This window comes from Paramisgurnus dabryanus, chromosome 3 (genome assembly GCF_030506205.2).
Source record: "Paramisgurnus dabryanus chromosome 3, PD_genome_1.1, whole genome shotgun sequence".
NCBI lineage: Eukaryota > Metazoa > Chordata > Actinopteri > Cypriniformes > Cobitidae > Paramisgurnus > Paramisgurnus dabryanus.
Window position 1 is genome coordinate 18,601,925 of NC_133339.1, and position 22,640 is coordinate 18,624,564.

At 38.1% G+C, this 22,640-nt stretch overlaps 1 protein-coding gene across 1 annotated transcript in view; it reads left to right on the top strand.

The window, feature by feature from the left end:
* The window catches only part of usp43b (ubiquitin specific peptidase 43b), a 77,121-nt gene that overhangs the window by 9,689 nt on the left and 44,792 nt on the right, over positions 1-22,640 (top strand). Inside the window, exons 2-3 of the mRNA XM_065252889.2 lie at positions 1,957-2,109; positions 18,707-18,807. Of these exons, the coding sequence (XP_065108961.1) occupies positions 1,957-2,109; positions 18,707-18,807 (254 nt within the window). The remainder of the gene's footprint in view (positions 1-1,956; positions 2,110-18,706; positions 18,808-22,640) is intronic.

Here is a 22,640-nt window from a genome sequence, read left to right on the forward strand (position 1 = left end):
GCAACACTCAAATCTCATTTTCCATCTCACTTATTGGAACTGGTTCATCACTTTTGGTTGCAAAACACCAAGTTTATTGGATAAAATAACAGCATATGGGTTTGCATCGACGTAAGGGTGCGAAAACTGAATTTTCATTTCTGGGTAAACAATTTCTTTAATAGATACAGTACATACACACTTTCGTTGTAAAAGACATATCATGTGTGGTTAATGCTCACAATTTGTTTTCTTTTTGATACTCATCGACAGCTTGAAGTACCTTAAACAGTTTTGCAATCTGGGCATATAAAAAGTTGGGCAAAAGTTGCTAGAACTGAGCTTCTGGGATCTGCCAATGATTTTCATAGGAGCTATTTTAGTGGTCACAGATGTGTGAAGAGGAATCTTCAGTTATTTGTGTACACAGCTGCCATCATGACCAGCGGCGAGTGAACATCGTTTACTGTCGAGCTGAAATCTTACAGCTGTTCTTCATCGCATATCAGTCCCTAACAAACTCTTTCCTGTCAAATTTACTGCTTATATTATTCAATGACTCTGAGCTGCATTTTTCACAAGAATTTGATACTCAGAAAGTGGTTTGAGTTTGAACATATTTAGTATCTTCATAAAAAACGCTTATTTTTACCAAAAATTAATATTAAATACAAGAAAACGTGTAATATATAACTTCATGGTGTCTTTTCTCATGCCATGTTTGATTCACTTACACAAGCCAATAAAATGTCTCAAATAAGATTTTCAAGTCCAGTTATTTACTCACACAGCAAGTAGCCGTATAATATTGGCACTGGAGCTTGGAGTCATGCATGGTCCCGATCACCTTGTCAGGTTATTTTTATATAATAACTGGTTGTTTGTGCATTATCTTTAACAGTTAAGTCCATGCACAGAATGGTTATTAAAGCGAAGGCAACCGCACTGTGTAACTAAACTGTTTCAAGAGCTCACGAATGCATTTTCAATTCACCTGTGCTGTGTAGACAACTTATGTCTGTCAATGCGAGAGCTGCTTTGACCACCCACATGCATGTTTTATGTATGCATTCATTGCTTGTTTTTATGTGAGAGTAGTTAGTCTTAAAGGGATAGTTCGGCCAAAAATGATATTAAACCCATGATTTACTAACCTCCCAGGCTGTCCGAGTTGCATATATCCATATTTAAAACTTTATAAACTAAAATAAATACCTTCCGGGAGCGCCGCCATCTTAGTCGCGTCCGCATTCAGGATGAGAGCCTACGCAGCCTACGGAGGCTACTCTGCTGTTGTTCTGTGCCCCCGCTCTCCGAATTTGTCATACGTCACTAAGAAAAGTGCGTACACTACGCTAATACTCTCTCCTGAATACAGAGGAGTCTAAGATGGCGGCGCTACCGGAAGGTATTTATTTTCGTTAATAAAGTTTTAAATATGGATATTTCTACAACAACACTGCGCGGATTACCCTCAGAAGACCTTTGTTTATCATCCTGGAGCCGTTTGGATTTAATTTGTGAAGGATGGACGCACTTTTTTTGAACTTGAAGGTCGTGGACCCCGTAACTTCACATTTAATTAACTGAAAGATCTAAAACATTTTCTAAAATATCCGAAAATGTGTTTGTCTGAAAAACGATGGATATATGCAACTCGGACAGCTTGGGGGTGAGTAAATCATGGGTTTAATAAAATTTTTGGCCGAACTATACCTTTAAAGTATCCGAAGACGCTGTCAGTTTAAAAAATATTCCAGCTTGATTGATTGGACTCATTTATTAATGTAAGTGTAATGGGAATAAGCATTTTTAATGGACTGATTTCCAAACTGTAGTATGCACAACCATAGGGGTAAATTAAAGTGACATGAAAGTGAAGCAAACTTTTTAATTTGGGACTGTATTAAGTGATTGAGAATATAAATACATTGATGCCTTCAGAAACGTATAACTTATGTTGTGTCTTCTCTCCAGGGGATTGTATCCAAATATGGAACACAGTTCAGAGGAAATTCCCAGCATGATGCTCTAGAATTCCTGCTCTGGCTTCTAGATCGCCTTAATGAGGACTTCAACTCGTCTTCCACCTTCCTGAGCGGGAATAACAAAAGCAAATCCAGTGAAAAGGTAATTTTTCTTCAGACTTACAATTTACCTGCCTAAGGCTTAAAAGGGTGAGAAAATATAACGAAATCAAAGCTCGTGAAATGATGCAATGCTGTATAAAGGCTGACTCAAAATTGCCACAAATCATTCATCTTTGCTTGAAATATTTCAAGATGAGGAATATAATTAATCAGTATAAAATGGTTAAAATGCTCACTCATTTGCGAACCGTTTGGATAAATACTGCTAATTTAAATATTAAGTATATCTTGTTTATATGAAATACTAATGACTATCTAAACCGCTATATGGTAAGTTATCTATAACCTTTGATATTACAATGTCTTGTCAAGGTCACCGAATATCATCTACATGCTCATACCATTCATCAAAAACATTGTGCATGAAATACTGTATGTACAGTAGAGTCATCCAAAGCAGTGCATTGATCTGCCTTTGGTTCTCTTGTATGTGACCTTGGTATTCCCAGGATGAATATCAATGGCTATGACCTTCACAGGCCAGGACCCTTGGGGAGAGGTGCTGTAATTAATATGAAGGCCATAACATTTTGTACTATAGGTTTGCAAGTGTGCAAAGGGCCACCCACGGTTGACCTCATTGAATCACATTACTATGAAAGCCAGATACAGAGCCCTCCTGTGATAGAGAATATCTTATATGCAACGTAAAATCATGCTGATTAAAAGCTTTTATTGTTATTAAAAGAAAAACACATTTAAAACCTGTCTTATTTGTAATTGAGGCAAATAAGGTTTTCACACATACTTACGTCCATTATTACTGAACAGTTTTCCTTTCTTAGTGTTTAAAAACATTGCCCCAGGCCTGTTTTCAGATATTGGGCTTTAATAAAGATTGTCTTCATATATTGACCACCCAGCCAAATTTAAATGATAAAAAGGGCAATCAAGTAAAATAAGCTATCAAAATCTTGGAAAAATAAGCAGGATTCTCTGCTTTCAAATGCTGGGGGCGTGTCCATTGTCTGCACTGAAACCATGCCCACTCGCGGAAAAGCTGCCATCTCTTTCAATTTTCAAATAGCACTACAAACTGAATGGATGCTTGTGATTGTGTTAGGGGCGGGGCCATGCATGGTGGCTCCAGTGCATCATCGAGTCACTGTTTTAGCCCCGCCCAAATAACTCAGAACTGATGAAAAACTCAACAATTCATTACTACATAGTTTCAGTCTTTTTGTTTCAGCATTACATTTGTAACATCTATAGTGTGTTCTCTGAAATGACTTTACATCGACTTTAAGAACCGTTGATTACCATGCAAGTGTGTTTTTTTAATTGTTAAGTTTTTTAACAAAAGGCTATAATGAGTTTACGTAAAAGAGAGCAGTAAAAATAATCGACAGTGACTAATTCTGGTCTAATTCTGGATGGTTCTGTACTGCTAATTTGTAAAATGATGGCCCACAAGCAAGCTTTTACAAGCTTTGATGGCTTTTAGCACACCAGCGTCATACTGTAAACTAGGCTACCGGTTTCCTGCTGTTGGGGTCTTGGCACCACGCTGGTCCTCTCTGTTTGAAGGCAACGCAATCAGATGTGATTTGAAGATGTTGGTTTTGTTAGCGAATCAATCATTCGTTTCGTGACGTGAATTTGAGCAGCTGCTTAGCTGTGAACGGAGGTTTCCAAAAGACTTTGATTTTCTGTGGAGTTTAGCAAACAGTGTAATAGGTTTAATTGCTGGTGTGTTTTTGTGTTCAGGTGTGTCTTTGTGTATGCTGCTGGTTCAGGTCCTCTGGCTATGCCTGTAGCTACACAGTTGGGCTTATTACCTCTCAGATACGCTTTTATCTTCTCTCTGTTGTTGCCCTTTTTGACTTATCTCGATTCAGTATTAAAAGCCTGTGTTATTTTTTCTTTTAAGACACATTTCCATGCAGGGGTGTGGATCAAGGCTTGGAATTTTGCCATATGAACATAAAATATTAGACCAGAAGGCATTGTAATAGAATATTAAAGGCATTGTAATAGAAAAAGCCAGGACTGTTAAATTTAACATGTGTGTTATAATAGTGTTTTGAATTTCAGTGTACAATTCGGTGTATTTGGACACTTAAGCCACATTAAGCATAATGTATGAATGTCATTGCATTAGACAAAAATGTTTGTTTAAGAAATGCTACTCAACTATTTGGAAACCACCTGGTTGTTAAAAATCTGTAAAAAAAAGTGTCCATAGCAAATGTAATGAACTACATCGAAAGTGTGTTTTGGCAGGACGCTTCAGATGCACTGACTTCATATATTCACCAAAGATTGTGAATAACGAGTGAACGGTTTCGGACATAGCATACAACTCCCATCATTCCATGCTCCTCACAACATCATCAAGCTGCGACTTTGTTTGTTTTTTATGGCAACATCTTGCAGCGAAAATTACATATTGGGCCCTATTTTAACGATCTGAAACGTAAGTGCGAAGTGCAAAGCGCAAGTGACTTTGTGGGCGGATCATGGGCGCTGTTGCTATTTTCCCGGCGGGAGAAATAACTCTTGCACCAGGCGCAAATCAATAAGGGGTTGGTCTGAAGTAGGTTTATTATTCATAGGGTGTGGTTTGGGCGTAACGTCAAATAAACCAATCAGAACGCTATCCAACATTCCCTTTAAACGCAAGGGCGCAAGTTCCATGGCGGGTTGCTATTATTAAGACGGATTTACCAGGCGCACGCCAGGAGCGGTTCACAGCCGAGGAGACCGACGTTCTTGTAAGGGCAGTCAAAGACAGAGAAGTTGTTTTGTATGGGGATAGGAGAAACCCGCCCAAATCAGCGTCGGTTAAACAGGCGTGGGAGGAAATAGCCACAATTGTCTCATCAGCTAGCATCCCCAGGACGTTGCGTCGCAAGCGCTACAATGATGTCAGGAGACGGGGGAATCCCAAGCTTGCCAGCATAAATCGGGCACGCCGTGTAACGGGACGTGGATCTGCCTCTACACAGGACCTGACCGCTGAAAGCCAAGAAACGCAAGCAGTCCAACCCCAAGTACACTTACAAATCAAGTTCACATACATTAAGGTTTCTTATGAAAACATTTTAATTATTATTTACATAAAATAAACGTAATACAGCCACACAACAAATTATGAAAATATTTTAATCGTTATTTGCATGATAATTTTTTTACGCAGCCACACAAAATAAATAAAAACTATCACCACAATGCTCACCACAATGATTTCGCTTATCTCATGTGTTAATATTTTTTATTGTAACAATTTATGATTTGCAAAAATAACGGTTGCATCTGTGTAGATTAGATAAGCAAAGTGTGTGCGCGTTGTGCACGCTATACATTATGGTCAAGCATGCGCCCTTAAAATAGCATAATGAACAACGCGCAACGCGCCACTGACTTTTTTTCTGGTCAGTGGGGCAATTGTTTTTTGAAACTGCAAAATAGCATCAGGGGTGGTTTGCGCCGGAACACCCCTCCTTTTTTGCGCTGAACCGCCCAGGGAGCACAAGTTCATTCCCTAGTTTGCTGACGTGCGTCTGTGGAGGGAAAAACCAGCTGTGCGCCGGTGCAAAATACGAGTGATACATGCGTCACTGACAAAGTCAATTGCGCTGGGTGCAAGACAGGGCCCCTTGTGTCTTTAAGCATCTCTAAATAATGTTTAGGGTCACTAAACATTTTTGGGGTTTAGGTCTCTAAACTCACCATGATTAAAGTAAAAAACAAAAATAGTCAAATACTAAAATGAAAGGCAGATGGTTAAGTGATCTTTGATGTGAATTGTATGGATAAATGTTGTTAGGGTCTCATTTTCATCCTCAATCTTGCCACCCACCCAGAGTCTTTGCCTCAGTTTTAGTTGAACTGGAGTCAGCTGGAGGTCACAGGAGAGCGGTGGGTGTCTCAGCACGCCTCACTTATGAGTCAGTGAGCATCCAAGCATGAGTGTGATCACAGCTGAAACTCCTCCGTACCAGGGAGTGTTAAGACATACTCTTGAAAACATATATAATACATGTTCTAATAGAAGCTTGTAAACAAACCCTTAGATCCGTCCGCTGTGCTTTCTCCTGGTCCCTCGCTCTCTCGCACGCACTTTGACCCCAGGACCGCTGATTTTTGGCGTTCTCTTTGCTGTGTTTTTCTGGGTATCGCTCTGGAAACAGAGCTGGTCAGAAGCCATCTCTCAGCGGGATGAAAGAAAGCTATTGTGAACAAGCGGATGAAAGAAGGGCTTGTTTCACACATGGACTGAAAAAGAGATAGAGAGAGAAGTGAGAAACTCTAGTCGTAATAGGGTTCAATTCACTTACAGTGATCTGAACAGGAGGTTTCTTCAAGTGTTACAGATTGCTGTATTTGTTAGTATTATTTTCTGGGTGTCTGTCATGGTTGTCTCCAAAAATATTTGATATAACAAGACTGAGAACTCCTATTACTATGTACTGTATAGGGAACAATGAAACGCTCAATATGGCCGGTCTGGCGACGGAAGTCCCGCCTTCCAGATAAAAGAGACAATTATCAATCAATAAAGACTGGCAATTTTCTGGGGGAGTGGTTTTGTAGAAGCGCTTGCCAATCTGTGTGCGTACAACTATTTTTAGCGCAATTTGATCTTAAAAATTACATTTTACAGGACTTTTTTAAAATGTAAATTAAATCGTTGGTGTCCTCAGAGTACATATGTGAAGTTTTAGCTTAAAATACCATATAGATAATTTATGTTTATGTTTTATGTTAAAATTGCCACTTTGTTGGCGTGAGCAAACATGTGCCATTTTTTGGTGTGTCTATTTAAATGCAAATGAGCTGATCTCTGCACTAAATGGCAGTGCCGTGGTTGGATAGTGCAGATTAAGGGGCGGTATTATTATAATAAGATCTCCTTTTGACATCACAAGGAGAGCCAAACGTCAAAAGAGCTATTCTTTCACATGCTTTCAGAGATTGGTTTACCAAAACTAAGTTACTGGGTTGATCTTTTTAAAATTTTCTAGGTTGATAGAAGCACATGGGACCCAGTTATAGCACTTAAACATGGAAACATGTCCCCTTTAAGAATCAAAAGTTATGGTACAGTTAATGTCAGGTTTAATTGTTATGTTATATTAAATATGTTGTTTAATTATGATTTTAGCATGCAATTTTAGAGATATCTGTCTTGCATGACTAAAAAAACTGCCGGAAGGCATTGCAAAAATGGCCGCTTTAACGGGTTCACTTAGATCCCTGAGCGGGTTCGGGTCTAAAAGTGTCCTGTGTGCCTCGGACATGGGTCAGGTATAATAATAGTGGCATCGGGTCGCAGGTAATTTAAACGGACCTTAGATGACCCAAACTTTCTCGCGTGTGTACGTCGATGTCCTTTGCCGCCCCCTACTCTGTTTACCAAGAGCGCTTGTGACATCGTGTGGTTGGCGGTAGGGTTAATTTTTGTTGAGACAGACCTTTCAGTCAATTTTAAATATACATTTAAATGCGTTCTAAGCGAATCTGCGAGACGTTAGTTTTTGTTGACGTTTGAATTGTTTTCAAACAGACGGAGCGTAGCTAACTCCTCCCCCTCCCTTCCGTGCTTTCATGAACGCGCCCAACCCCCACCCCCAAATCCTTCTTGTCGTTTATTGGCTGGAACACTTTGTTATGGTTTCTGTTTGTAGGTTTGGCCACTGTGTTGTTATTGCCGTTTGTGAAGCCTGGGCTGTCTACAGAGATCGCGTTTTTTTACAGTTTTTATCAGCGGACAGGCAGCAAGCAGATAGTGAGGAGATGTTTGCTGTATGTAACAAAAAAAATTTATGGTCTAAAACGCATCAATTCGCTTAGAGCACCTTTAAGGGGTTATCTTGTTGTCGTCGTCACATAAAAAAGGCAAATAAATGGAGCAGGGGACCAAATTGGTTGAGTGAGGCCACCAGGGTTTCTTTCTGTCTGACTGGTGCATGCGGGGCTTTAGACTGCACACATATCAGTGCCGTTAACATACGGGTCCAGTCGGGTTAAAACTAAATTTCCAGTGGTTCGGGCAGACTTGGGTCTAATTTTCTCTGGTTTGTTGGGTCAGGTTTTTCTTAAAAGCAAAAAGATTCATGCACATCGGGTTTGTTTAAAAAGTGATTCGGGTCATTTCTGGTCAAGTACATTTTTTTTGGACCTGGGTCACTCGTTCATCTTATATGTTCCCTCTTTTGTTTACTTGTGTTCTTATAGGTCAGTGGTCTTCACTATTTTTTTCATGAGAGCCACACTGATAGGTCAGGGTCAACAGGAGAGCCGCCTTTACCGCAAAGTATCAAAAGTTACATTCAGTCATAAATAGCATGTCTGCTTATCAGTCTGTCAATCTGTTGCAATGCAATAAATACAAGGGCAAATCATTCTTCATCATTTACCAGTCAAATTGTAACTGAGACAATATGATTTCCCTTAATGACAAAAACAGGATTTTAATGCTAAGCATTCTCATAATATGCTTATGCAGTGCTCCCCAAACCACCAGGGGGCAACCTTTCTCGTAATTTCATGCGGCGCTGCACAGAACGGTTGGCGTGTGAAATTACTGTACCGCGAGAGCAATTCGAAAGCATAACAAGCAATGTCTGATCTCACGGTACTTTGATGTCATATGACGATCGCTCTGTGCAAGCGCTGCATGCGATTGAACACGCTTATCGACGTGCCTCTTGATCTAATAGGTATGGTTTTCTAACAAAGTTAGCATCCGGAGCAGAAAAGACAGAAAAAGCCATGCCTGCATGATCATATCACTGTATTATTTACTGCCATGTGAGCCACAAATGAAAGCTTGCTGAGCCGCATGCAGCTCGCGAGCCGCCCAATAAAGAACACTGTTATAGGTCAATTGGAGGAGCATTGCATTAGGATGAGTTCCAAAAAGTATACCTTAAAAATGCACTGTAGAAAAAGGCATCTGCCAATTGTAAATAATGTATACAATAAGAAATAATTTGACCCTGTGTGTGAAAACTCGTTTTTAGTGATTTACTGATTTCTACATAAAATCCTCCTAAATAATGTAGAGAACATTTTATAAATATTCAAACCTTGATATCTTTTATTTTGACAATGTAAATTAGTTCAAAGATTGAAATTAAAGTGAAATCAAACTTTGATGCTTTTAATCTCATAATTAGATTATGAAACTTTATCTTTGATATCACAGACATGGTCATTTATGTTAGACACCCCACAAAAAAAAACTTTATGGTAAGCATTATTTGGATTATGTTATGCAGCAGGCACTTTTGCAAAATGAATCTCTTAGATAACTTTCAGTGACGCCTTGGAAACTAGAGCATGATCCAGCATCTCTCTGGTTGTTTTTGAGTCCGATGTTTTGCCATTGTAGTCTGCATCAATGATAGAGATGAGTCAGAACAGGAAGCTGCCGGAGGACTTTGACTTCTGGTGTGCGGAAAACCACCTGCTGTTGAACATCTGCAGGACAAAGACGTTGTTGTTGGATTGTCGGCATAGCAGGGAAAGATATCGCATGACGATATGGCTTTCCTGTGCTTGATAAGTGTTACTTTGCTTTTTTCGTGCCTTGGAGAGGTAAAGACGCTTCCTGAAGAGCCTCTCATTATCATTCATTTCACATACAGACATCAACAGGGAGAAGTGAAAGAAAATAACTGCACTGCATCTAGTTCTGAAAGCCTGCCAAGAGCTCTTCTCTGCAGAGGACAGGCTTTTCTTTTGCCTCCTTCCCTTTTTAACTCGGTCTCTCCCTCTCTCTCTTTTGTATATTTGCCCACTGGCATCTCCATAGAAACCAGCAAAGCGAATGAACTGAGCGTGGTTGAAATAGTGAAATGTTGCCCACCTCAAGAGAGAAGACAGAGAGAGAAATACAACTTTCAAAGACATCATTTGTTCACTTCCTTATTGGATTACATTTATAGAAGCCTCACTTCCTTTTGTCTTTTCTTTCTTCTTGTCAAAGCTTGCTTAAAATGTATGTACATGTAAAGAGCTAAATACAATATTAGACTTCTAAAAAAGCTGTGTAATAATTAGGGCTGTCAAAATGAACGTGTTAATAACACGTCAACGCAAATTCATTTTAACACCACTAATTTTATTAACGCAACATGCAATTTCTGGTTGAACCTTGAGATGCAGCCTTATTGTGGGTTCACACCAGCCACGTTTGAGGCGTCAAATTCGCATATACAGCGTCTAGTTTGCAGCTTAAACATTTTGAGTTTACTCGCTTTATTCCGGCGTGAAAGCTTGTCATCAAAATGTGGAAATTTGCGTCATGTGAAGGGCTTCTGCGACTCCGCTCGCTTTCTGTAATCGCGTCACTACTAGAGCAAGCTCTTGATTGGTAAACGCGGCACGTTTTTCTGCCAAAGTTAAATGTTTCAACTCGCTCGTTTCCCGCTGCAATGCTCAATTTACGCCATTCGTGCAAACTAGATGCGCAAATGAGGTGGAATCTCATCTACTGCAGCGCGAATGAGGTTTAGAGACCTTGAAATAACTCGCGCTTGACGCCTCTACTGCGGCTGGTCTGAACGCAGCATAAGGGACTAATCACACCAAACGCGCTTTAAACGCTGGTCTAAACATACAATTGCATTAGCATCCATATTTGTCCACATCAATGTTGATTAGAGCATTACAAATGTTAAATTAAGGTAAATTAAGAACAGATAAAAATGTGTGATTAATTTGCAATTAATGGCGAGTTAACTCATGAGAATCATGCGATTAATCTAGATTAAATATTTAAACTTATTGACAGCCCTTGTAATAATATAATAAAATATAATGTATTTCAGATATATGTGAAGTCATATTGTAAATATTTTATAATCTCATTCACTGTCAGAAAAAGGTACAAAGCTGTCACTCACTGGGGCGGTATCCTATAAAAGGTCCTTATATGCACCATTTACACTTTGTACATTTACATTATATAGCCTTGAGGTACAAATATGTACCTTTGAAGTACTAATATGCACCCTTTAGTTACAAGGGCGTACATTTTAAAAGGGTATCGCCCAAGTGACGGCTTTTGTAGTTTTTTATGGCCGTGTAGTTCACCTGCATAAATTCCTGTGCAGTAACATTTCACAGTTATTAAACCCTATATTTTTTTTGCTTTTTACATGTATTGCAATGCTATTGCCTTAAATTTTTTTAAATGCTTTAAACCTGAACTGTGCATGTTGTGATACTGCAAAGACATGAACGTACGACAGAGGTTCAGTGATGTTCAATCTTTTTTTTGAAGAACCATGAGAGGCGTTTGACTGGTGTGTGAAACACTCTTGAACTAGTCTAAATACTGACAGTACATTGTCAAAATGTGTTGTCTAACAGTTCTCCTTGTTTACTCTCTGATTGAAGGCCAACATTAGCATTGCAAACCTCCATGTTCCAGACTCATCAATTAAAACTCTCTCTCTAACAGACTGACTTATTATTTAAAATAAACACCATTTTCATTCTTCAAAGTATATTTACATGGTTAATGCTCAATTGCCTTTAGGAAAATGCAAACAAATCCAAAATGTTCTATTTAATTAGTAAATTAGGTTTTACTACACATAAATATACTCTGTTTATTCCTTCTGGAAATGTTGAAAAGACACTGGGCCCCATTAGTGAATTGAACGTACAGCAGAAATCTGTGTTTACCGGTACGGTTGTTTCCTTTCAAGACTTTTGTATTTAACAATATGGAAGTGAGCAGTGGCTAAGATCAAATCTCATGTCTAGTTTCACCTCGTGTACGCAAGTTTGAATTAGTGTCAAAGGTTTGTATATAATATAGATTTAATCTGTGGGGTAAAACGTACTAAGACTGTCATAAAAATGATAAAGACAGATTATATTTTACCGAAAAATATACATCATAGTACATATAAGTAAATAAACCTATGCAGAGTTATTTTAACCCAAATTATGGAGTGTTTTAATAAAACTAGTACACAAGTTGATGTACAGTAAAAAATTACACAAATATCTGAAAGTAAATACATTTGAGAAGTGAGCTTATATAAAGTGTATTTTGTCTTTATGCACAAATTAATTTTAAAATTGGAGGTTTTGTTGGAATGTGACGTGGATGTGGATATGCATTAGTTACTCATAGTAAAGTGTTTGCTGTATAGAGTCTCCTGTACCCTGGCCTGTAAGTACAGTACAGCTGCATTATCATCCATTTTTATTCCCTTCATCTTTTAAAGGGGGATATATTTAGTGTCTTTTTATGGAGTGCAAGGTCTATTATTCATTAATGCTTCCTGTGTAAGAGTGGGCAACTGTGTGTTTCTGTGCTTTTAGCTTTTTTTTGCTCATTTGGGCCACATTGTGTTGTGGCCACTATAACAGATGCAATGAAACTCTTCCTTCACAAGGTGCATTTGTGTGATCACTGCATTGTCATCACATTAATTACTGTCTATGTTTCAGATGTTATGTTTTCTTCACATTTTGGATGGTACAGCTAATAACATTTAAAGTAGAAGAGCATCCAAGCACCAATAGGGTCTCTTATGGGAACTAAATAAAAAACTGACTTACCCTCATTGAGGACAAAAAATATTATTAGAGGTGATTAGAATCAAAACTACCTTTGCTATTTTCATATGTTTTTAAATTATAGGAGATTTATGCAAGTTTGCAGAAGTGCATGTACTTTACCATACTGTACTGTATATGTTTATTTTTATTAACATAGTGCTTTACTATTATTTCAAAGCAGTTTTACATTATATTATATACAGTATGTACGACAATGTTTGCAGAAGAAAGCAAAACCTCTCATATTGGCATGTTAGTTCAATTTTATTTTCTCTTTGTGGTCCATGTGAACTCAAACAGCAAGCTTTTGAAGGAATAGTTGAAATATTTTCTAATCTTTTCCCTTATACTCATGTCATGATTTTTAACAGGTGTGTAGGAGGAACAGAGCACATCTAAATCTAAAGTTATTTACTATAAATCTTTCTTTCTGCAGCAGGTCTCAGATTTCACTTGTTTTGCTTTTAAATGTGACAGGACAGGTTTTCTGTCGTGCATTTAGCATTCAATATATGTTGTACCTGAAAGTAAGGTCATGTTTAAAAAAGTATTTTTTTTGTCTAAACTGTTCCTTTAGACAAATGATTTAATACTACAGGTGACTGTTGCTGAGATGAATTGCATGACCTGTTTTGAACTTTAACTAGTTGGGGTTAACTAGACGGATGCCCAACAGAATCATTTATCTAAATCCTCAAAATTAATTATTAAATGTCAAGTGACCCATCCTCTTGATCAGGACATGGATAAGGATGTTTGAAGCTGTTAGTTAACTCACTCCTTTAAAGGTTTCAGATGCATGACATCAATGCACTGCCCAAAAACTTTTTGGCACCACGTACGATTGGCTGCAATTCAAACAGTTGCGCTCTTCCACTCAGCCGCAAGCAGTTGTTGTATCTTTGTTCATCTCTGTTTTTCATCTTAAAGTGCACCTATTTCATTACTAAAAAACAAAGTTATTTTTTTTGTTCGCATGGTTTATGCACGGATGTGATTTTTACAGACTTCCATATTTTTTGAGCCTTGGTGGGATGACTTGTCTAAATCACGTACATCTGATGAGTTTTGTTTTATTTTTGAGATGGTAAGGGGGGTAATGTGCGAGTTTTTTGTAGACGCGCACTTTGCCGTCATTCAACATGTATCCCAGACATTAGGTTTGTTTGAGTTCATGCCGACAGGCAGGTGACATCAAAGTACCACAAGAGTGATTCAAGAAAGCATAAGGAAGTCTGCTTTCGAATCGCTCTGGCGCTACTGTGATGTCATTCTCCTTTTCTGTGTTCTTCGTCATACACATGCTTGTTGAGGATGCGCAAAACGACTACATTTGGGACGTAAAGTCATCAGTTGAGTATAAGACACAAAATGTTGTAAAACATTATCACTGTAGAATTCTGAGGCGTCAATGATATAAGTTAAAACAACATTTATACATAGACTGACATTGCAAAGTGACCTGAAAGGATTTTATTGGAATGGATTGGAACAAATGATGGACATGGGCTACTCCTCGCATGTAACTCACATTGGTCTAACGTTACTAGCTTACTGTAAACACGTAAAAGCAAATGAAAGTGGGTGGGTCCCCACGTCAAGAGTAACGTAAGAGTTTGAGCATGTGTACTTCTAAAACACAATCGATCAAACAATTGCAGAGGTATGACTTTATGAATCATTTGCAAATACCTCGCAAATAATGTCAATATGTGAAGACGCTCAACTCTGTGATATCGCAAATGAAAAGTAATTGCAGGCTTCTGTACAAAAATAACTTTAAAATTATCCAGCAATCGTGGCACCATAAACAAAATTTTACTGCAGTAATAATATTTTAATGAGTAGCCTACACTTTTAACGTAGGTTTGAAAGGAACCACATTTAGTGCTGTGTCAATTATCATTAAAGCATATGGTAAACGTGAGTCTCCGTACCTCCGCACACAGCCGCAATTCTTCTGGCATCTCTCCTCCTCATCTCCTCCTTTTTTTTCTTCTGTTTCTTGAACTTGGGGCTTGAGTCCAACCTAAGGTTCGAGCTGCCTTTAAGAACAGCAAGTTAAGTTTGTTTACCGTTAATTATTAAGATCAAATACTTGCAAAACAGTGAAAGTAAAACAATCCGCCATAATATGGTTTTACACGTCTATAGAAAATATACTATAAATAAACATTAAAATTATTAATTCTCCTAATGCATGGTTGTTTGACCTTTACTTCCGTTTAAAACGTTATACATTTCGCAAAGGAGGTTTTCCAGCACTTTGTTCGAAAAGAAAAACGGTGACACCCCCTTCCGCGAGATTTTTTTATAAATGAAACAGGTCCGCGGTGTAAAAAAGCAAAGGTCGGGGATCCCTGCCTTAGTGGAATGGATTTTGACTAACAACGCTTTGATAAGTGAACAAACAAATGTGCTAAATTAGAGAAAAAGTGGGTGGGTCAATTATCATAGGTCTTAAAAAGTGGGTGGGTCCTGTCCCACCCACATATAATGGTTTCGACGCCCATACGTAAATGTAAACAAGGTAAAATTGCAAAATATTGCATAAAATACTGTTAATACAAGTTGGTTAATGCTTAACAGTAATCATAAATCAAAATTAACTATTTTTGTAAAATGTTTATCATCACGCTGAAAAAGTTTGAGAACCACTGATTTAGACTATTTGAATGACAAAGATGCTTAAGTGAACTGTTGCACACACACACACCCATGGACACAAACTCAAAAGCCCCCGCACAGAGATGCATTTGCCTCCTGCAGCCATGTTACGGCAGCAAAGTCCTTGATTATTACTCCAGAATGAGAGTATAGTTCCTAGCCATATCTGCCTAGAAAATCACAACTTTTAATTTTCCGTTGGTCTTAGTACACGATGTAACTACAGAAGAGTCAATTTTAAAATAGTAATTCCTAAATAAACGAGACCATGCACCCTCACACAAAACATTGTAGTGTCATAACCCTGTCACAATGAACTAAAGACAAGACAAGATCCTGATAGTTAGATTGTTAAACAGGATTTTTATTATTTCTGTGTTCATGATTATTTGGGCATATATCACTTGAGCCACCTCGCATGGCCCTGCCCCTTACACAATAACGAGCATCCATTCAGGTTGAAGTTGTATTTGAAAGTGGAGAGACGGATGGCAGCTTTCTCGTGAGTGGGTGTGGTGTCAGCATTGACAGCGGGCAGTTTTAGATTCGGTTCATCATTGCTTAAAATACATTTGTACTCTCTACATAATCTCTCTTTATTCTCAATGATATAGTTGGTAGAGTCAGTATGGTTCTTGTTTTATTATCAAGAGACACATTCCCAGCTCAGGGTCTCAGAAGATAAAGACTCCCATACCCTAACACTCATTAACCACGCTGGGTCAGGCTAAAGAATTTAGTGATGTGATAAGCTCACTTGTTGATTAATGGCCTGCAGTCTTTTCCTCCTTTCGCCATGCACAGATAACAATGGAATGTATCAGCACAACAGTACCGATCTTCAAAGTACAGGGCTGGTGGGCAACGGAGATCACAGATCTTATGCATCTCATTCCCAAAGGGGAAACATGACTTTGTTAGATTTCTTAGACAACGGCCCATAATCTGATGTAGCTAAATGCACTATTTGACAGAATATGACTTCACGTCATTATTTTTCATTAGATAATACTATGTTTTGACAAAAAAAAATACCAGAACTGGAAGTTCTTTAATTTCGTCTATGAATGAACCCCTGGGCTTTAAATAAAGAGCTCTGAGGATTTGTCTCTCTTTGTGCGCTCAAGTGCCATTTAGCATAAAATTGGCTCTTATTATCAGCTAAAGGTGTAAAGCACACTGGTGGATAAAGAAAGAGTGAATGAAATATAAAAGAGGGATTAGAAACAGGAGTTATGCTAAGACAGAGAGAAAGAGCAGGAGATCAAGACCACAAGATGTTCTGGAGGGTCCTAAAAAGAAGGGGTGTGAATGTTTTGTTATTTGAACTTGTTCTGGATTGTGTAGTATTCATACACCGATAAAACATCTTCTCAAGAGGTTTGTTGTGGTGTTAGTTTCTGTCTTGCAAAACAACGTACTTTCAGCCGTGAATTCCAAACCTTTTAGTTTTTCTGTATGGGGCGTGATGTGACTCAGCTGTCAGCTGGGAATCATGGGGAGCGTCTTTCTCAAAAGAAGTCTCGCTTTGCCAGACATCCTTGAAGAGAACCCACCAGCTGAATTAGTCTGTGTACACATTCGAAGACATATTTACACGTGAAATTTATTTACTATACGTGTCGTGATAATCATGACTTTTGCGAAGGTAACCCTTGACTGGTTTGGTAAAGCAGATAAGCAAGTAATGTCTATTTTTCAGTGTTAAAATACTTCCTCCTATTTCAGCTTAGTATCCAGACACAGCTATTAGAAATGTAAACACTGTGGCTACATCATAACTATTGGGCTTAAAGGAAAACGCCACCATTTTTCAAGATTTAACTATGTTCTTACTTCAACTTAGACAAATGAATACACACCTATCTTTTTTCAACATGTGCACTTAATCTTTGTACAGCACCTCGTGCATGTGTTAGCATTTAGCCTAGCCCCATTCATTCCTTAGGATCCAAACAGGGCTGAATTTAGAAGCCACAAAACACTTCCATGTTTTCCCTATTTAAAGACTGTTACATGAGTAGTTACATGAGTGGCACAAAATAAAAAAAAATTAGCAGCTCATCACTCCTGTGAACTCCCCCCTCTTGCTCAAACTTCCGTCAATATTACTGCTCCCGAGGTCGAATTACTAAGTGTTCTTCCGCCATACAATATAGTTCTCATTTTTTATCCGCTTACAAAATCGCTACGTTTTATTTTGTGCCACCATACTTACTCGTGTAACTCGTGTCTTTAAATAGGGAAAACGTAAAAGTGTTTGGTGGCTTCTAAATTCATCCCTGTTTGGATCCAAAGGAATGAATGGGGCTAGGCTAAATGCTAACACATTCACGACGTGCTGTACAAAGATTAAGTGTACGCATTGAAAAAAGATAGGTATTTGTTAATTCATCTAACTTGAGGTAAAACATAGTAAATATTGAAAAACGGTGTTGTTTTCCTTTAAGGATCCCAAGTGGGCTGAAAGCTATGGCATAAACATGAGGTAGGAATATCTGTTTGGTGGACCAATGGAAGATGGGGAGAAATAATGTATCAAAGTTCAATTGTTGGTATAAATCCTTATATCTTGGTTTTAATAGTCTAAACTTATTGACCAAAGGGGTGTAGAAATGTTAATTTAACTCTTACTGGTCTTTGCGTTTCTTTCATCTTATGATGAAACTATTTCATCTGGTAATAGTTTATATACATGCCCTGCCACCCAGAGAGAAAGGTTATGAATCCACCTTATGTGTTTGTGATTTTTTGCTGTATCTCTTAACGGCTGTGTATTTTTTTAATCTGTCTTTATCTCTCCCTCCCTCTTTTTTTATAAGGCGTTCACTCATTAAACTTCTTTCATGTGCTGTAACAGACACCCTATCTTGTTTTTTGACCTTGGGAAGTTTCGTATCAACACTCTCTGTGGCTCTTATCCTCTTGATTCAAACAGAACTGTAATGGCGTGTAGACACCAAAAGCGAATTGAATTATTTGCGCGAGTAGATTATATACAAAGTCAAAGTCAATTCAAAAGCATGAATTTGCGTAGATGACGCAATCACGTGGATTAGCGACACTATTGTGTGATACTCACCTCATTTGCGTCTACAGCACAAGTTGAAAAATGTTAAGTCTTTGTTGTGCAAGCCAATCTGTGAATGGCTTATTGACACGACTGGTTGAAACATCAGATAATGGAGAAGAGCATTGTTTTCATTGGCACAGTGACACGAAAAACGAATAATATAGAGTGAACAACGTGATGCACATATTCACTTCGCTTTTGGTGTATGATTTACACAAACTGTAGAAAAGCAGGTAAACATGGCCTCACATCGCATCGTCTGTCCCAGATTTACTCTATAAATGTCTTGTTTTGCATTTTGTTTTAGAGTCAAGAAGATGACCTCGACTGTGATGCTCTAAACCCAGCCACGGCAGAGCCTGGTGTTCGTCACAGCTTCGTACAGGAACATTTCCAAGCCCAGTACAAGTGAGTGGATCACAAACACACAAAATACATACACAAACCAGCATCTTGGGGCCTAGCTTTAAAATAAATGATAATTATGTTGCACGGCAAGCTTAGACCAGCAAGAGTGAAACTGGAGCAAGGGAGCAACCACTGTTTTCCTTTTACCAGCTTTTCATGTCTGACTCCCTATTATTCAGCATCTGCTATGAGATGTGATGAATCATCCCATGTTAACTCCTACGATAAAGCCCCTTCTGTTCCCAAAATCCCATTAATCATCTTGTGTAACAAATATTGTTAATGAATATGGTGGAGCTAACATATTTGGGAAGCAGAACGTGTCCGAGTGGATGAAGCTTTTGTTGGAAAGAAGATCCAAGCCGATCATCATTAACCAACTCCAGCCAGGCCAGATGGTTTGTAGACGGGGTCTGCATTTGAAGTGCCCATTAAATAAACCTCCTAAACAATGGCGGCCGGTGACTTCTTTTTCGAAGGCGCACGATGCAAAGCTCGTTACAAGATGTGTGTAGCCCGTCATATGTGTGGCTCGTTATTTCAAAATATGCGTTCGGCGCTTCTTGTAAACTTATGTGCATCATGTGTGATGTCAAAATACGAGCCTGCTGAAAAAAGGGTTTATGATAAACAGTGTTGGGGACTAGTTACTCCCCAAAAAAGTAACTAATTGCGTTGTTAAGTTACTTTTCATGGAAATTAATGCTTACATTACTTTTTATTTACTTTCAGTACATAATTTTTTTTATTTAATTCATTCAACTAAAAAAGTAACTTTTCAAAAAAAAGTACCTCAAATATTAATGTGTACATTTAAAAACGAATGCGTTACTTTACTCGTTACTTCAGAAAAGTAATATCATTACTTATTACACGGCTCTCTGGAATGCTTGATTCTGATTGGTCAGTTGAGACATTTGCAGGTTCGTTCTTTTCAAATAATAACCGCTCCAAAATAATAACGCATAGCCGGTACTACTTGAACGATTTAAATCGCTCCGCGCCAATAAAGATCAATAAAGATTACTGTTTGGCGCCATCTTGTGATAAACACTGGACAACCACAACATTTTGACATTAATTTTAACATGTACGGAAAAAACAAAACATTTAAACAGTGGATAGAAGAACGAACAACGACAAGACACAGAGAGCTTACTGAGACTGAACTTGACAAAATAGAGCATGACAGCTACGAAGCCAACACACACAAAAATACAGAATGGGCATTAAAACTTCTCAAAGACTGGCTAAAAGAGAAAAAATGGAGACAGACAAGTATGAAGCAGAGGATCTTAATAAGGTATTACGATCATTTTATGCATCTGTGCATAGTTTCGCGGAAGGATAAAAATGTTAATTTAAAACAAATATGCCAATAAAATGTTTCAAATTCATATTCATGTCCAGTTTTTTTTTTCTTATGTGGCAAGTAGCCGTGTAATAAGCGGGATAATGTAGAGGCAGCCGGTAGTTATCGGGAAATAAGCCCCTTCAGTGTGATACAAGGACGGGGTCCTGATCACACTGTCGGGGCTTATTTCCCGATAACTACCGGCTGCCTCTACATTATCCCTTACGTAATGCACGATACTTGTAATGCGTAAACCCCAACAGTGATGATAAAAGAGTTTGCCAAATACTCGCTTAATCTCATGTGTAATCAGAGTTTAGTGTTAAGGAAGTGTCTTGAAGTATTTTGTGAACATAAGCGTCTCTTTTATCATAAATCGCTGTGACGCGTATTGCAGCAGGCACATATTTTGACAAGATACATGATGCAAATGGTTTACATGACGCAACAAACACATATTTTGAAATGACGAGTAATAGACATGACACTCCGAACACATATTTTGATTTTCGCCCCTCGGATGAGAAGTCACCGGCTGCCACTGGTCCTAATTAAAGCCTTAATTTAGTGGTTTGAAACTTTTCGGACATACACCTCCAGTCAATTTTTGACCTTATCTTACCTTACATATTCTGTTATGTAGATAGCCTAGGTTGTATTTCTTTACTTTAATGACCTACTTTGTTTGAATTTGGATATGTGGTGAATCATGCAGGACTGAAAGTTTACAAAGGTTGATTTCCTTGAACGGCACTAGAGTATTTAAATTATTCAAGGAATTAACCCTATGAATGGGTTTGTTTACTTTTACTATGTTAGGTTACATGATTCACAAAGTGTATTTACTTTCCAGATTGTATGAGAATCTTGACAGCCTGTCTGAGCGTGTGGGGCATGGCTGTTTGTTTGTTAAACACGGGGGAGTGTTCAGGAAACAGTCATTATTTGTCATTACTGTATGTTATTATTTTTGCAGTTTCGTTCGGTGATGTCAGATGGCTAAAACTACACAATACCCCATTTGTTATTAACAGATTTTGCAAAAATAACTGCAGGTAGTTTCAAAAATTTTAGAAAGCTCAGTTCTTACAAGGGTTCGGCCCAATGGTGAAAAATCGCTATATGCGTGTTCTCTGAACCTATGATTTGTGTATAGCAAACATAATGCACTACGTAGGTTTAGAGAACACGCATATAGCGATTTTTCACCATTGGGCCGAACCCTTGTAAGAACGGTAAAGAACAGTTACAGTTATCGCTATTTACATTGCATACCGTCTGTAAACTTTTGCATATTTGACATATTTGCACACTAAAAAGGATGTGTTTATTTTTTACACATTTTTGTATGATGTTTCATGTCACCATGAAACGGAAGTAGCGATTGTCTTATTTTCCCCGTGGTGACGTATATCTGGGTGAAACAGCTTCTGAAATGAAATAAGGCAGGGCTGGACTTGTTGTCATGTTGCTATTTTCTAATCGCTGTGATCTTTTCCCGAACCCCACCCACCTGCCATACCTTATGACTGGAAGTACAGAGAGATTGTTTTGAGGAGGGGAGGAGATTTGCATTTTTGATTAAAGATTATAAGTGCACATACATTTCTTAAACATAATGTTGTCATGTCAATTAGTCATTTATAAAAAAAATATCACAATATTCCAAAACAAATTACAGTTTTTCATTTCAATTTCATTGCATTTGTAACACATAATGCGTCATTTTGTGTTGATTTTGTGATAAAATAAATAAAAGTGAAAAGTAACACAAAATGTGTGTTTAGTTTGGCATCTAGTTTGGGCCAACGCATTAAGTGTGTTCTCACAAAAATAGCAATGCAGATTGTGTTGTTTTTAATACATCCATGTTAAGAGGGTGTATTGCATTCCAAAGGATGCTTTTATCAGCCCCATGGTGAAAAACACAAAACCATATCTGTACCTTGGCTCCGTCTGATCGGCACAGAATGGACCGGTTACACAACGAGAACCATTTGGCACCACGGTGAAAAAGCGGTTATACAGTGGGGGGAGAGCGTGGCACAACCTAACGCTTTTTGGTTTTGGCTTTAGCTCAATCATTCAAAAAGTATTTTAGTTTGATTCATTATATTTTTACACAAGCAACACACACATCTCTGCTTCAAATGAACATTTGAAGTTTGTTTCTAGTACTTACCGTTCTTGGACAATTACACCAAACGTGACAGAAGTGCAAACGTTACATCTTACCCCATAGGTGGGGTTCATTGTAACAGGCAGGGGGTTAGTTGTAACACTTGATAAAAATTAAGTTTGCAGGCAAATATTTCAATACTATTTTGTCTATACACTTGAAGTGGATATTGTTTATATATCTGTCTATAATAGACAGGTATCCACACTGTATTCATTCATCCAACCTTTTCTAACAATAGTTCAATTATAAATACAAATGTTTAAATATGTGAGAAAAAGCAGCACAATTATGATAAAA